This window comes from Carlito syrichta, unplaced genomic scaffold (assembly GCF_000164805.1).
Source record: "Carlito syrichta isolate Samal-C Ts95f unplaced genomic scaffold, Tarsius_syrichta-2.0.1 Scaffold304557, whole genome shotgun sequence".
Lineage (NCBI taxonomy): Eukaryota > Metazoa > Chordata > Mammalia > Primates > Tarsiidae > Carlito > Carlito syrichta.
Genome location: NW_007248653.1, coordinates 364,524 through 380,409, shown reverse-complemented (window position 1 = coordinate 380,409; position 15,886 = coordinate 364,524). Strand labels below are relative to the sequence as shown.

At 50.9% G+C, this 15,886-nt stretch overlaps 1 protein-coding gene across 6 annotated transcripts in view; it reads left to right on the top strand.

Annotated features, from left to right (window-relative positions):
• The window catches only part of ALDH18A1 (aldehyde dehydrogenase 18 family member A1), a 42,466-nt gene extending 31,840 nt beyond the window's left edge, over window positions 1-10,626 (top strand). For all 6 annotated transcript variants that reach the window (XM_008060216.2, XM_021713453.1, XM_021713452.1 and 3 more), the window contains 6 exons: window positions 1,177-1,314; window positions 3,565-3,760; window positions 3,865-3,986; window positions 5,958-6,144; window positions 7,110-7,205; window positions 10,312-10,626. In XM_008060216.2, the coding sequence (XP_008058407.1) occupies window positions 1,177-1,314; window positions 3,565-3,760; window positions 3,865-3,986; window positions 5,958-6,144; window positions 7,110-7,205; window positions 10,312-10,493 (921 nt within the window). In that variant the 3' untranslated portion in view covers window positions 10,494-10,626. The remainder of the gene's footprint in view (window positions 1-1,176; window positions 1,315-3,564; window positions 3,761-3,864; window positions 3,987-5,957; window positions 6,145-7,109; window positions 7,206-10,311) is intronic.
• Window positions 10,627-15,886: the final 5,260 nt, after the last annotated feature.

Sequence of the window (15,886 nt, the reverse complement as noted above, 5' to 3'; positions counted from 1 at the left end):
TGTGGTAGCATTGTGCCTGTGGTTCCAGCTGCTTGGAAGGCTGAGGTGGAAGGATTGTCGGAGACCAGCAGGTTGAGGCTGCAGTGGCTGAGTGTGCCCCTGCACTCCAGCCTGGGAGACAGAGTAAGACTCCAAATAAAATTTTTAAAAAACCCACTTCTGTTGGTGGCAATGTCCTAAGTGACTCTGTGGTCTGTGTCCATGAAGTATCTCTGCTATATGTCATCCATACAAGAAGAGTAAGGTTTCCTCTTAAGCCAACCACTAGTGAGACTCCTTACCTGGGCTCCTAACCCTAGATGGTTTCACCAAATCCCTGAGTCCCAAAAATTGCATGCAGAATTCTGTGTGTGTGCATTTATCTGGAGAAACTTTACATGGCTTTTTTAAGAGGTCATGAGCAACAAGAACAAAAAAGGACCGAGAACCTCTAATCCAGAGTTGAGCATGCTCAGGCAAGGTTTTTAGTAAAATTGTTTTTTTTTCCGTGTTGTAAAAGCAAGATTTCATTCATCCCGAGAGCAGTGAGAGCATGAGGCTTTTGGCTTTGGGTGACAGGTCAATGTCACTCATTCTTTGCTGTAACAGTCCTGCCCAGCGGGTGTGTGGAAACAAGGCTCCTTTCCCAGCAGGCTCGCCATCACTGTCCAGGGCCGGCAGGAGCATGTGTCTCCTGCAGGCGTTTAGAGCTCTGGGAACAAGTCCAGGGCCAGGGTAGATTGTGGCCAGATGTGCTACCAGCCTCAGCTGAGTCAGGTAGAGCATGTGCTTCCCCACGGAGCCCTGAGCATGCTGTTATCCACAGTGGAGTGTGAGGAGTGGGACACTTAACTCAGGTAACTTTGCTAACGTACTAAGGAAGCCATGTAGTTTAGCTCCAAAGATCCAGGTGGTTCACTTTGGAGTCAACCCATCTCCGTCTAGCTCCCAACACTGCTGTTTATAAGCTGCATCATCTTGGGGGAGTCACCAGCCTCTCTGGACTTCAGTGTCCTTATCCGAAAAGGGGGGCATAAAACAGGCACTTTCTTCGCTAGATATTGTAAAGGTAAAGCCACACAGGCCTTACAAAATGACGAACACGGTGCAGAGTGCTGGGAAAGTGCTCAGGGAGTGTGAACGTTGCTGTCGCTGTTAATGTTTTGTCACCTGGTCACCTCTGCCTCTGATCTGCAGGTGGCGGCCTTGGCCATCGCAAGTGGGAATGGCTTGTTACTCAAAGGAGGCAAGGAGGCCGCACACAGCAACCGTATTCTTCACCTCCTGACCCAGGAGGCCCTCTCAATCCATGGAGTCAAGGAGGCCGTACAGCTGGTAGGTCCCTGGGAAGGAGCCAGGTCAGGTGTTTGGGAGTGTAAGCAAAGCTTAGGCTGCTGGGGCCAAGACTCTTGCACAGGCAGGCTTGATTGGAGTGGCAGGAGGTTCTGTGAGCCACCCGACAGAGCCAGGTGGGTCTTTGGTGGCTTGGGAGGGCCACTGCCATGCAGCTGCGTCCTGGCACTGCTGACCACAGGAGTGTCAACGGGACCCACAACCTGGGCAGCAGGAGCAGTGGGCCTTGAGGGTGAGGCCTGACTTCTTCTTGTTGGCAGAGGGATTTAAGGCAAGCCATAGGAGAAGCTTCATGAAAGTCTGTCCAGTCCGTTATGCAGCATGCATGTATGAGATCATGCTGTTCTCACTGTTACGTTTAAGGTCATTATTTAACTGACCATAGTCTCACTTTCCTCAACGTGTCAAGGTAGTTTGATAGTTATAGCTGTAGCTTGGTGAGCGCCTACTGTGTGCAGGGCACTTTGTATCCATTATCTCATTTAATCTAATCTTCACAACAGCCTTGTTAGGAAAATACCATTCATTATTGGGCCCACTGTCTTGCTTCGAATAAAACAGACTCAGGGGTAAAGTAATTCGCCCGGAGTCACACAGTTCACAGTAGAGTTTAGATTTGGACCAGGCTGACCCCAGATCCTTCTCTTTTGCCATTGAAGCCCGCTCACTCCAGCGTTCCAGGATTCTGTTGGCTGCTGGGAGGATGTCTATGAACCTCCTGCATTGCATGCTCAGTGACCAGGATCGGGATTTTCTCTTAATGGCAACGTAGTGGGTAGAAAGAGGGATTTTAGGGATTTAAATCCCAGCTCTGCCATATCTCAGCTTGGACAGGTTCCCTCCAACCTGCCCTCACTTCCTGTTGATGTATGACATTCACACAGGACATATACAGATCCTCTGTGAACACCTCTGTGACTTTGTCCACGTGTGTGTACACACACGTCTATGACCACCAGGTGTATAGAAGGTCATCAGCGGTCCCAGCATCCTGGAAATCTTGTGCCCTGCCTAACCAGTGTGTCCCACCCTGCCACAGGGTGACTTTTTTTTTAAGTTGGGGTCTCTGTTACCCATGCTGGAGTGCAGTGGCATAATTATGGCTCACCATAGCCTCAAACTCCTGGGCTCAAGTGATTCTCCTGCCTCAGCCTTCCAAGTAGCTATAGGCATATGCCACCATACCCAGCTAATTTTTTGATTTTTTGCAGAGACAGGGTCTCGCTGTATTGCCTAGGCTGGTCTTGAACTCCTGGGCTTAAGCAGTCCTCCTGCCTTGGCCTCCCAAAGTGCTGGGATTATAGGTGTAAGCCACCGTGCCCAGCCAAATTTTTTGACTTCTGTCACATAGAATTACTTTTGCCTGTTTTTGAACTTCATATAAATGGAATCATACAAAATACATTTTATGTTGTGTGTCATTTGTTCATCATTACTTCTGTGACATTAATTCAGTCATTGCATCTAGCATTCGTTTTCTCTAAGTTTGATCTCTGTGTATTAATAGTATTCCATTTACATACATATGCAACAGTTTTTCCTTTCTTCTGCTGATGAATATTTAGGTTGTTTCCAGCTTTTGACTATGTGGAATAAAGTTGTTATGAACACACTGGTACATGTATATTTATATTTGTTGTAAAGGCAACATGGCCATGGAAAAATATTAAAAATCAAGATGAGAAAAAAATGCTTATGATCTCAGTGTCCTAACACAAGCACTTTTGTCGTTCCAGTCCACTTCCCAGGGTAGAGGTTGTCACTGGAAGTCCTGGCAAATGGAGACTCCCTGGAGAGACACGCCATTTTCCCAGGGTTGTGATCTGAGCCCCTCCCTTTGTGATCCTCTGAGCCCGGCGTAGTCTCTGCCACATCTGATCTTCAGAGTGGTACCTTGTACCTCTTATGGCATTTCAGAACCTCTGCCCTGTACTATGGCTAGCTGTGTCCTCGTGCTGTCTTCCCTGTTAGACTCAGCTCTGCGGGCAGGGTCGTGTTCTGCGTGTTGTGGGATACAGAGCATGGCACCAGATGCAAAGTATTTAATAAGCATTTGCTGGATAACTTTTTTATTCCCATGATCAGAAACTTAATCTTGTTTTCAGACGTTTTCACAGTATCTGATTTAGTTCTCAGGATATGCAGACATTTACCTAAAAAAAGGAAACTGCTATTTCTCTATTTTGTGTAGTCAGAAGATGTCAGCTTTATCTTTTTATTCTCTTTCTTTAGGTGAATACCAGAGAAGAAGTTGAAGATCTTTGCCGCCTAGACAAAATGATCGATCTGATCATTCCACGCGGCTCTTCCCAGCTGGTCAGAGACATCCAGAAAGCTGCCAAGGGGATCCCAGTGATGGGGCACAGTGAAGGGATCTGCCACATGTATGTGGATTCTGAGGCCAGTGTCGACAAAGCCACTAGGCTGGGTGAGCTGGCTGGGGTCTCCCGTTTCCCAAGGGTGAGACACTTACTAAATCTGCTGTCGCTAGATCCTGTTGATAGAAACATGTCTCTTCTCTTTTCCTTTCAGTCAGAGACTCTAAGTGTGAATATCCGGCTGCCTGTAATGCCTTGGAGACGTTGTTAATCCACCGAGATCTGCTGAGGACCCCATTATTTGACCAGCTCATTGATATGCTGAGAGTAGAGCAGGTAAGTCAGGTTTGCAGGAGGGCATGTTACTTCCACTCTGGGATGTGGAAGCCTGTGGAGTTAGCAGGAACCGCTGTGGTGCCACAGAAGGCAATTAGGAAACAGTGTTTCTGGGCAACCCATGTGCAGAGTGCAGAGGTGAGCAGAACACACACCCTGCCCTCCACTTTCTAGCAGACAGACCAGCCGACATACGGATGGCTTTATTGTGAAGCAGAATGTGTTGTGTGCAAAGGAGGGTTCAAAGGTAAGGCAGACCACGTGGCAGCACACTACGTGGACTGTTTCTGGAACCTTTTATTCAGGAGACAAAATGTAAAGTTTATGATTCCAAACACATTCCTCCTTGCATGTGATTTGAGAAGATGGTGTAGAAATGTTTTCAAACCACAAATGTATGTGTATCCACTCCCCCGCCTATGCCTTCAGTCACCACTGTGAATGTGCTTGAAATGACAGCGTTTGGGGTCAACAGCTTGTGCGATGTGCTCTCTGGCTTGTGGTCTTGCCGTGTCATTAGGATTGTAAACCAGCCAAAGCCAATACGTTTCAAATATAAAGTTATGCTCTGTCCTGAATTCATGACTGCAAGAAAATAGATGCTCTCAGGCAAAAATGGCCTATCTGTTAAGCTTTATGCATGGATATATTTTAAACTTTAATGTCCGATGTCATGGTGCTCTTTCACAGTGATGTGAACTAACAGTAGCAGAGAAGATGCCTGCTGGCCTTGGTTGCTTTGTCCTGAGCATCTCTTCCCTTCCCTGTTTTCGCTGGGAAAGAAGGTTCCAGTCAGCTGATAAATGTGGCATGGTCCTGATGAGAACCTGAAAGAATTGTTTTGAAAATGAAAATTCACCCCCCAGAGTAGAAGGGAGCTAGATCACATGGTCTTCATGTCCAGGGCCTGCCTTTGCACCAGTGGCCTGTGGACTGGGCACCCACATTTGCCAAACCCCACAGTGAACAGGACTGGATGGGAGGAAGGTGCTCTGTCAGCCAGGACAAAACCCCCGCCCACCCCCGTCCTGACCCGGACAAACCGTATTGTCCTCAGTGATTAAAATAAGGATGGCCTTGAAGTTCCTCAAACCAAAGTGGGTCCGTGTGTACGTCTCGCAGCCCTTCTGTGTGGCAGGAAGTAAACCCAGTGGGGTGACTTGCACAGGGCTGGGGTTCTGGTCCCCTAGGACCATGGGTAGACCCCGGTCCAGGAGGAAGCGGGGTCCCATATAGGAAATGACAGGAGGGCCTCAGAAGCCCTTGGGACAAGACAGACACCGCTTGTGGTAACTTGAGCCAAGGTAAGAGCTTAGTCCTGAAGAATCAAGGCATGAACCCTGTCCTAGGGAAGTCTTGGAGAACAAGGCTTAAGCGGGACCCAGCTGTGACCTTAGGATCCTGAAATTATTCCAGCCAGGAGCTGGATTAGTGCCTGGGGCTGAGCTGAACTAGAGGTGGGGCCAGTCCAACACAGTCAGAAATCCAAGCAAGTACCTCTAGAGATGCTGGAAGAGCCTAGCCAAGTCAGCTTCCTCCAAAGCCAGCCTGTGACATCTCCAGGGGAGGGAGTGGAAAATGTATATGTAGATCTCCCTCTGTCCATATGGTTCCAGTGCCTAGATCCACGTGCAGGGGGTGGGGTCTTTATACTCAAGTGTCCGTTTTAGTAAAATACCAGAAGTCAGGGCTACGTCAGCCCATTAAATGCCTCACATGTTCTTAATGTTCAGAAGCGTCCTGCTCAATCCTTACTCCAACTTCTTGGGGGCCCCATGCTGACGTGTGGCCAGTCAGCATTTCCCAAGGCATAGCATCCAGCAGGGCAGGAAGGTCGGACCGGTCCAGCTATCCGGGCTCGGAGCCGCTCTGGAAGCCCCAGCTGTATCTGCAGGCACCACTCACTGCTTGAGCTGGAGCGTGCTTATTTAGTGGTTTCTGTGTTGTCATCCTGGGCTTCCTCTGTTCCAGGTGAAGATCCATGCTGGCCCCAAATTTGCCTCCTATCTGACTTTCAGCCCCTCCGAAGTGAAGTCACTCCGAACTGAGTACGGGGACCTGGAATTGTGCATTGAAGTGGTGGACAGCGTCCAGGACGCCATTGACCACATCCACAAGTATGGCAGCTCCCACACGGACGTCATCGTCACTGAGAACGGTCAGTGTCCAGATCTCCCAGCACGCAGTGTCCGCCTTTTCTGCTCTGGCCTCCCAGGCAGCCCTGCACTGGCAGACCCTCGTGGCCCGCAGGAAAACATCAGTTGAGGAGGCTAATGGCAGCGCCTAGCATAGCTGCATTTGGTGGGTGGCTGGGTGCTGTCACACCTATGAGCCCATTGTGCTGTTATGGTGGCCCTGCCGGGGACGATGGAGCAGGGATGATTCACTCTGCTTTTAGATGACTTACCTGTGTCAAGGTGTCATCATTTAATCCGAGCAACAGTTCTTCCCAGGTAGTTAAAATAAACCCGTTTTACAGCTGAGGAAACCAGGGCCCAGGAGGTTACGGGCAGAACCGCCCCTGCACGTTCATTTGTTCACTCCGCAGATGTGTACTGAGGGATACACATCGTGGGTGCCGGGCGCCAGAGGCCCCTGAGGAATCTCTAGTCAGCTTGTTGGGGAATCATAACACCGCCAGTAATGGCAGCTGGCGGTTCCTGAGCACTCACTGGGCGCCGGGCCCTGGGATGAGTACTCCCTAGGGACCAACTCATCTCATCCTCTCCACAGCCCTAGGAGCTGGGTAAGGGCATCAGTCCCTTTTGACTCAGGCACAGAGAGGTGTAGACACCTGCTCGGGGTCACGCTGCTTGTGGGTGTAGAGCAAGACACAGGCAATGTGGGGGTGGAGCCTGTGGCGGAGCAGCAGTGGCCATTGCAGCACCAAGGCGCATCTGCGGGAGGTCTGGGCTCCACCCTGGCCTTCCCACAATGCCTGGCTGACGAAGCAGGCTGGCCTTCTTCCGCTTCGGAGCTTTCACAAGCCTCCTGTTCAGCGGTGAGAGCACGTAAGGCATGCGTGGGGCCAGGCCCTGTCCAGACCTGTCCCAGCAAGTGGCTGGAAGCAGGGGTGTGCTCCAAGGGTCACCCTGATTCTGTTTCTCTTTTTTCACCCTGCAGAGCAAACCGCAGAGTTCTTCCTCCAGCACGTAGACAGTGCCTGTGTGTTCTGGAATGCTAGCACTCGCTTCTCTGACGGCTACCGCTTTGGGCTGGGTAAGAAAGACTTTGTCGGGGGAGAAAGGGGTCCCTTGAAAAGCACTGGGTGAGCTGGGCTCGGTGGCTCAGCCTGTAATCCCGCGCCTTTGGGAGGCTGAGGTGAGTGTATTGCCTGAGCCCGTGGGTTCGAGACCTACCTGGGCAACTTGGCAAGACCTCATCTCTACAATACATCAAAAATTAGCCGGACATGGTAGCGCACGCCTGTAGTTGCAGCTACTTGGAAGACTGGGGCGGAAGGATCGCCGGAGCCCAGCAGGCAAGGCTGCAGTGGCCGGAAGCCGGCCACTGCACTCCAATCTGGGCGACAGAGTGAGACTCCAACTCAAAAAAAAAAAAGAAAAAGAAAAGCGCTGGGTGGCCCAAGGGCCTGGGAGGTAGAGGAGACACCTCTTCTTCCCTGTCACATGCTTGAGCAAGTGATGGAGACAGACATGTGGCAAGGTGGGATTATCAGGGAGAATAATGAATGAAACCAAGGTATTTCATGCGTGAACCAGGTGGGTACTCATTTCCTTCCTCGCAGGTGGAGAACAAGATCAGAGAAATGCAGTAACTTGTCCAGAGTCACACAGCTGGCACTCAGACCCAAGTTTGTGCAAATCCAAAGCCTGGGTCAACTCCTGCCACAGCACAGGCAGACCACAGCCTGCTTTTGTGCACAGGCTGTGACAGATGTACGTGCCAGGGTCCCTCGAGAGCTCTGCTGTTGCAGGCTGTTTTTTCAGAGTGACACAGCCACGTTGTCTCAGATGGGAACCCCACAAGGACAGGACAGAAGAAGGTGCTAGTACCTACATTGGGCCAAAGTACCAGCATCAAAAACAGGTCAGCCCAGAGGTACGAGGCTAACTTCTAAAACAGATTTTAAAACAGAAAGCTTCAGAGGGACACTCTTGGGTCCCCTCCCATTCTGTATAAAATCTCCATCCCAGCCCAGTGTGGTGGCTCAAGCCTGTAATCCTAGCATTTTGGGAGATTGAGGTGAGGGGATTGCTTGAGCCCACAGGTTCGAGACCAGCCTGGGCAACTTGGTGAGCCCTCGTCTCTATAATGTATTTTTTTAAAAAAATTAGCTGAGCGTGGTAGCACATGCCTATAGTTCCGGCTATTTGGAGGCTGAGGCGGAAGGATCTCCTGAGCCCAGCAGGTCGACGCTGGGGTGACCATGAGTGTGCCACTGCACTCCAACCTGGGAGACAGAGTGAAACTCCAGCTCAAAATAAAATAAAATCTCCATCCCTGTGTAGTGCTGGGGTTATTTAGAGTCTCTGGTTTTCAGGGGTACCATAGCATGAAACTTCAGTGAGACATTTATGACATATTTTCTGAATATTTGGGAATTATTTCAACCACTTAAAACATTTTAATCCCCCTGAAATTTTTGAACAGATGGTCAGCCTGGAGAAATGGTTCTTAATGAACTGTTAAAAGAAATTTAATTCAGTTACTCTTGGTCATCAGACCCTTTCAGTTCCTCACTTCTGTCGTGTTGGGGGTTGGATTTAAGTATTGCATCACTTGCACTGACCCTTGAACTCTGTATTCTGGAAACAAATTGCAGTGTGCTTTTAAGGGCTGAGGTGACAAGTGTCCAAGTGAGAATTCAGGAGGGAGATGAGCAAAAGGCCAAATACCCAGACCGCTGTCCTACCAGCACCAGCTTGAGCAAAGGCCCAGACTCCGGCTGAGCTGATCTCCCACGATATGCATCCGTGACAGCGAGAGGTGTTCAGTGAGCATTGACTCCCTTCCTGGCACTGCGCTAAGTGCATCACATGCATTCTCTCACTTGGTCTACAAAGTGGATTCTGTTATTTCCAGATGAAAAATGGAAGAGAGAAAACGTGTCTGACGTCACGTGATCTCCATACTGCTGAACTGAATCTGATCCCGGTGGTCTCTGTCCTTGCCAGCCACTTCCCAAGCACTTCCCGGGTCTCTGCACTTGCCTACCTCTTAGCACCTCCACCTGGTTCTTCTCAGTGCTCAGTTCCAGCCACAATGCCTCTCCTTGGGGAGGCTCCCATGACCCCCTGCCCTGCGGTGTCCCCAGCTCTGTCCCGGTCTCTGTCATGGCATCCTTCACTGCACTTGGGCACAACATAGGTTATTGACTCATATGCCACCACATCAGCTCCATGAAAGCAGGACCCTGAACCTGTTATTCACCACTTTATCCCCAGGGCCCAGCCCAGTGCCAGGAACATAGCACATGCTCAGTAAAGCTGTGATGAAGGGGGAACCCTGCCTCCGCTTTATACAGTGAGCACCAACCAGAGCCAGGAACATTCCTGAGGGTCTCAGGTCTGTACGGGGTGCAGGAGGGAAGGCAATGAACAATAACCCTTGCATGTACCCAGTAACTGTCTGAGTGCCCATGTGCTGAGACTTCCGGGGAACACTAAGAACATGTCCCTTACATTATAGGATTTAAAGTATATTTGGGGCCAGGCATGGTGGCTCATTCTTGTAATCCCAGCACTTTGGGAGGCAGAGATGAGGATTGCCTGATTCCAGGGGTCCGAGACCAGCCCAGGCAGTTTGGCGAGACCTCTTCTCAATGATAAATACAAAAAATTAGCTGGGCGTGGCGGTGCATGCCTGTGATTCCATCTACTTGGAAGGCTGAGGCAGAAAGATCACCAGAGCCCAGCAGGTCGAGGTCACGGTGGCCATGAGCGTGCCACTGCACTCCATCCTGGGTGACAGAGTGAGACTCCAACTCAAAAAATGTATATATATATATATTTGGGGAGTTGAAACTCTCATGTAAACGTTGTTGTACACCTTAAAACGTGTCCAGATGTCATCCTGTGTACAGTTCAGCTGCTCAGCTGCCATCAGAGACAGCACTTTGTCAAAATGCACTGGGAGTGAAATGTGGACAAGAAGCCCACATGCTTCAGGAGAAGGGGCGCGTCACGATGTCTTGTAACTGGGGAAGGTGCTTAAGAAGACGAGGACGGTGGGACTCAGCAGACTGGGGAGGGGGCGTCAGGGTTGGCAGAGGGCATCAAGGGAGGACAAGGCAGCGTGGGTCTGGTGCATAGACAGGAAGCAGGGGCTGGGAGAGCCCCCGTTGATCTGTGCTTTTCCACAGGAGCGGAAGTGGGCATCAGTACCTCTCGAATCCACGCCCGGGGACCCGTGGGACTGGAGGGACTGCTTACCACCAAGTGGCTGCTGCGGGGGCAGGACCATGTGGTCTCAGACTTCTCGGAGCACGGAAGTTTGAAGTATCTTCACGAGAACCTCCCTGTTCCCCAGAGAAACACCAACTGACAAGCCAGGAGCACCGGGACAGTCCCAAGAGGTCTTTGCATTCACCTTGTCTTGCCTCTCAGGGGAGAGCCAGGCTTTGTCTCCCAGTTCCTGGTAGGGTCACCTGGCGGAAAGTGCGCATAGGCGCTTCTGGTGTGTTCCAGCTCACCTTTTTCATTTTTTCTTTAAATAAGGAAAACTTGCTCCAGATCAGGACTTTGCCCAGTCTGATTCACCTCCGTGATCGCAAGGGGCGTGTCTCCACATGAAAGGCAAGGAAAAATCGAGCTGCTTCTCTCGCCTCAGTGAGGTACCGCGTCCCTTGGCGTCCGTCTGGTGCTAGCGCCGGGCATCCCGCATACCTCTTTCCACATTTCACTTCTTTCACGTAGTCATCTCCAAAAAGGAAAGATTGGAATTTTGGAAGAGGGGCGGCTCTCACTTTTAGCTCCCCAAGATGGACTGAATCATTTCCACTGGGAAGACCGACCTCTTGTATTTATTGGCTAGGTGAACAGACAGCCCTCCAGACGCCGCGTCTCCTCCCCATCCCGGACATGCTGCATCCCCGCGATGCAGGGGAGCCCGAGCTGCAGACAGGAGGTGCGGTCTTGGGGACCCCAGGAGCCAGAGGAATAGCTGCAGAATCATGCTTGAAATTTTTTTATGTGAATTATTTTGTCGCCTTGTCCTTTTCTTCCAAAACAAAAATTAGAGGATTATTTTAATACTTTGGATTCTTCCCCCTTTTTGAAAAATAAAGTTCTTATGAAAAGCCTGCATGCACGGCTCAAGTTTTTACCCACATTTTTGTCACTTTCGCCCTCCTCTTCCCTCCCTGTGGCCCTCTGGCCTGCTTGTAGGCAAAGTCCCTTCTCGGGACACTGTCCCTGGAGACGAGCCTTCTGTCTCAGCAGCGCCGGTGGAGGCAGCCCAGGCAGACCCCGTGGGGATGCAGACCAGGAGGCAGGGGGGCAGAACGGGAGACCAGCCCAGGAGCTTAAAACCAAAGCCCGGGGGTGGCCTCACGTTAGCAGATGTGTGCAGCATGAGCGGGCCCGCCACCAGTCCACCAACCCCAGCGGACGTCCTCATTCACTCCGGGTACAATCACCTCCTCCTCCCAACTCCTCCCTGCCTGTCAGCATCATGGGACGGTTCTGACCCCTCACCTCCCTCCCTCCCTCCAGCTCCTGTCCTCAGGGTCCCCAGTGCCTGACTGTCTGCCGCTGAAGATGGCTTGTCTCATAGGGACCCTCCTACAGAAATAAGCACTCACTCACAGGCTGCCGCTTGCCCTCTGAGGATGTTTTATGAGCACGAGAATTATGGTGTCATGTGGAACACGTTCCCAGGCTGGCTCCAAACTCTACCTCCCGTCCCGACCTTACATGGTCCAGCAAGTGACCCTGCCTGCCCTACCCCTGAGCGGGGGACTCCGGCATAGCTTGCCCGAAAAGGCAATAAGCAGAGTCTGCCTGAAACACTATCCCAGATACCACAATCAGCCGGACAACAAATGCCTGGAATCTCCCAGCTGGACACCAAATGCCTGGAATCCAAAATAGAAAACAGCCCAAGAGAGCTGGGCCTTGGGGAAGACTCACTGAGAAGGCAGACCCACATCAGGCCGTGGGAAACCACCAGCACCCCCAAACAAAAGCTCCACTCTCACTCACCAGCCTGAGTCAGCCCCTGTTGTCCAGGTACACACAGCAGAGCCACGAGCCACAGGAAATGCAGGCCATCAGGGCTCGAACATGGTGGTTCATTGGCCTCATGTAAAGAGAGGCCCGGCCTGGAGGCCAGCAGCCAAAGGCTGAGGTGATGGCCCCAAGATGGCATCGGGCACTCGGGCTGCTCTTGTTTCTGTTCCTCCATCCTAGGGTGAGGCCTGGGTCCACGCGCTAGTGACATTCCAGCCGTCGGGAGTGTGTTCCAGGAAGGAGGAAGAATCATGTGCAGAAGAGCATGTGCCAGCTGTCCCCTTCCAAGTGACGTTCCAGGAAGACTCATCCAGCAGCTTGGCAAGAACTGGCTCACGGCCTCCCCGTCTAAAAGGGATCTGAGAGACTGAGCGCGGTGGCTCACATCTGTAATCCCAGCACTTTGGGAGGCCAAGGCAGGAGGACTGCTTACCAGGAGTCTGAGGCCAGCCTGGGTAACATGGTGTGACTCCCATTTCTACAAAAAATTTGTTTTTTGAGGGGTTATTTTTGGGGAGGTATTTCTTCTTTTTTTGTTGTTTATTTTCCCCTTTTTCTTTCTTTTATTTTTTTTTCTTCCTCTTTTCTACAAAAAACTTATAAAATAAAAAAAATTAGCCAGGCATGGTAGCACATGTTTGTAGTCCCAATTACTCAGGAGGCTCAGGCGGGAGGATCACTTGAGCCCAGGAGGTCGAGGCTGCGGTAAGCTGTAATCACACCACTGCACTTCAACCTGAGTGACAGAGCCAGACCCTGTCTTTAAAAAATATAGACCAGCAGGCACGGTGCTCAAGCCTGTAATCCCAGACCTTGGGAGGCCGAGGTGAGGGGACTGCCTGAGCCCACGGATTCGAGACCAGACTGGGCAACTTGGCGAGACCTCATCTCTACAATAAATAAAAAATTAGCCGGGTGTGGTAGCGGACGCCTATAGTTCCGGCTACTTGGAAGGCTGAGGAGGAAGGATCGTCAGAGCCCAGAAGGTCAACACTGAGGTAGCCATGAGCAAGCCACTGCCCTCCAGCCTGGGCGACGGAGTGAGACTCTGACTCAAAAAACAAAACAATACATATAAATAAATAAATGATAGCGATTTGGGAAGTGTAGCTTTTTTATCTGGGCACATTGCAGCTTCAAGACAGCAAGGGTGTTACCGATCAGGGAGGACAATTGGATGGGAGAAGATTATCCTGATGGATTTATGGAGCTCAGAGAGGGATCCACTCACACCTCAACAACCTGACCACTGCAATGCGCAAGAGGGAGGGGACAGAAGCCAGTGAGGCGGCCACAAAGTCCCTCTGTACTGTCACAGAGGGAAGATGGCAGGGAAAGGTGACAGACACTCAGGGTCCGTGGTGCTGTCTCCAGCTTAATGGAGGGAACACAGTACTGCGACTTAAGGATTTTTTTTTTTTTTTTGGCTCTGCCACTGATGGGCCCTGTGACCTTGGGTAACTTACTTGAACATGCGTGCCTCGGTCTCCCCATCCGTAAAACGGAAGGTTGGATCGGCTTTTCTACTTAGAGAGTGGGGGAGGCTGTATGTCACTAAATTGCAAATTAGCTGAACAGGGCGTTTTTCCCATCTGACAGACACCCACAACTGCCCAAGTCCTCGGAGGGCTTTTGGAAGCTAAGCCCCAAATCTCTGACCCCCTCCCCTCCACACAGCCACTCCTAATTGCTGGATTTGGGCCTCCGGCTACTTCAAATGGTGGTTCAAGGATCCTTGTAGCAGAATAGCCAGGGGGCCAGCGAAAACTGCAGATCCCCCCAGAGCATATATCTGGGAGTAGGGAGTAGGGTGAGGAATTTTGTTTTGTTTTGAGTTGGAGTCTCACGAAATCGGAAGTTTTAACAACTTTTAACAAGCCCCTCATAATTTATACTACCACGATCATCACTGCAAGTAATCTGAGAGTTTTTGGTTTCCTCCCATCGTGAGAAGTCCACAGGCAAGGCAGCTCTCAGATGCCATTAGGAACCCAGACTCTTTCCAATTTGGGGTCCTGACATCTATTGTTTTTTTTTTTTTTGAGTTGGCGTCTCACTCTGTCACCCAGGCTGGAGTGCGGTGGCACACTCCGCTGCCTCGCCCTGCTGGGCTCAGGCGATCCTTCTGCCTCCACCTTCCAAGTAGCCGAAACCATAGGGCACGCACCACCACGCCCGGCAAATTTTTTGATTTATTGTAGAAATGAGGTCTCACCAAGTTGCCCAGGCTGTTCCTGAACTGTGGGCTAAGGCAATCCTCTCATCTTGGCCTCCTAAAGTGCTGGGATTACAGGCTTGAGCCACCGTTCCCGGCCCAATTTTTTGATTTATTGTAGAGAGGGGGTCTCACTAAGTTGCCCGGGCTGGTCTCAAACCCCCGAACTCAGGCAATCCTCTCGCCTCCCCAAGTGCTAGGATTGCAGATATGAGCCACCGCGTTCAGTCTTTTCTTTTTTTTTTTTTGGCTGGGGGGAGGTAGATCCTGACATCTTAACCAGGTAGTTTCTATTGTCCGGCAGCAGCAGCATCTACCTGCATGCCCCTGTTCCAGCTGCTTCCAGGAATGGAGAACGGGAGGACGCATGCGCAGTGCGCAGTTGAGTTGACCCGACACACCCACATTTAAAGACATCCCCAAAAGCCGCACTCAGTGACTTTCTCTGACTTAGGGAGGAGCTGTCTTGAGTGACCCCATGGGCAATTCTTGCTGCAAGGGCGGCTGGAAAGTAGGACTTTATAGCTGGGCACATTCCTGCCTGAACAAAAACCAGGATCCTCTTTATAAAGAAGATGAATATTGGATGAGCTACCAGCAGTGTTTGCTGGTTACCCCAATAACTTTCTGGAGAGTGGATTTCCTGGCCAGGTGTGGTGGCTCATGCCTGTCATCCCAGCACTTTGGGAGGCTGAGGAGGGAGGATCACTTGAGCCCAGGAGTTTGAGACCAGGCCTGGGCAACATAGTGAAACCTTGTCTCTTCACACACAAAAAAAACCCCAAAAAATTATCCCGGCATGGTGGTGCACACCTGTGGTCCCAGCTACTTGGAAGCCTGAGGCAGAAGATCACCTGAGCCCAGGAGGTCAAGGCTACAATAAATCATGATCAGACCACTGCCCTTCAGTCTGGGCAGCAGAGTGAGAGCCCCCCTGTCTCAAAAAAAAAAAAAAAAGGATTTTCTTGTAAGTCCCCCTTATTCCTTTGAGTTCATTGATGCAGGTTTTGTGGGGAAAGCCACATCGCTCTATGAGAGGTGGCGAAAAGACAAAATTCCTGGGGAGTTCTGGAGAGAAGAGTGCCTTGCAGACTTGCCCTAGGCAGAAGGTACAGTAGGGAATTAGGGTTAGAGAACACCTAATCACCAAAGTGTGAGAAAAGCCAACTGCCTTTAAACTCAATGGGGGTGGTTAGGGACTGGATGTGCCCCCCCAGATTCATATGTTGAAGGCCTTTGGAGGTTATTCAGGTAGATTAGGTCATGAGGGTGGGACCCTCATGATGGAATTAGCGCCTTAATAAGAAGAGACATCCTATCTCTGAACAAACTGGGCTCAGTGGCTCAGCCTGTCATCTCAGCACTTTGGGAGCCCGAGGAGAGAGGATTGCCTGAGCCCATGGGTTTGAGACCCACCCAGGCAACTTGTGAGACCTTGTCTCTACAATAAATCAAAAATTAGCCAGGCGTGGTAGCACGCCTGTAGTTCCGGC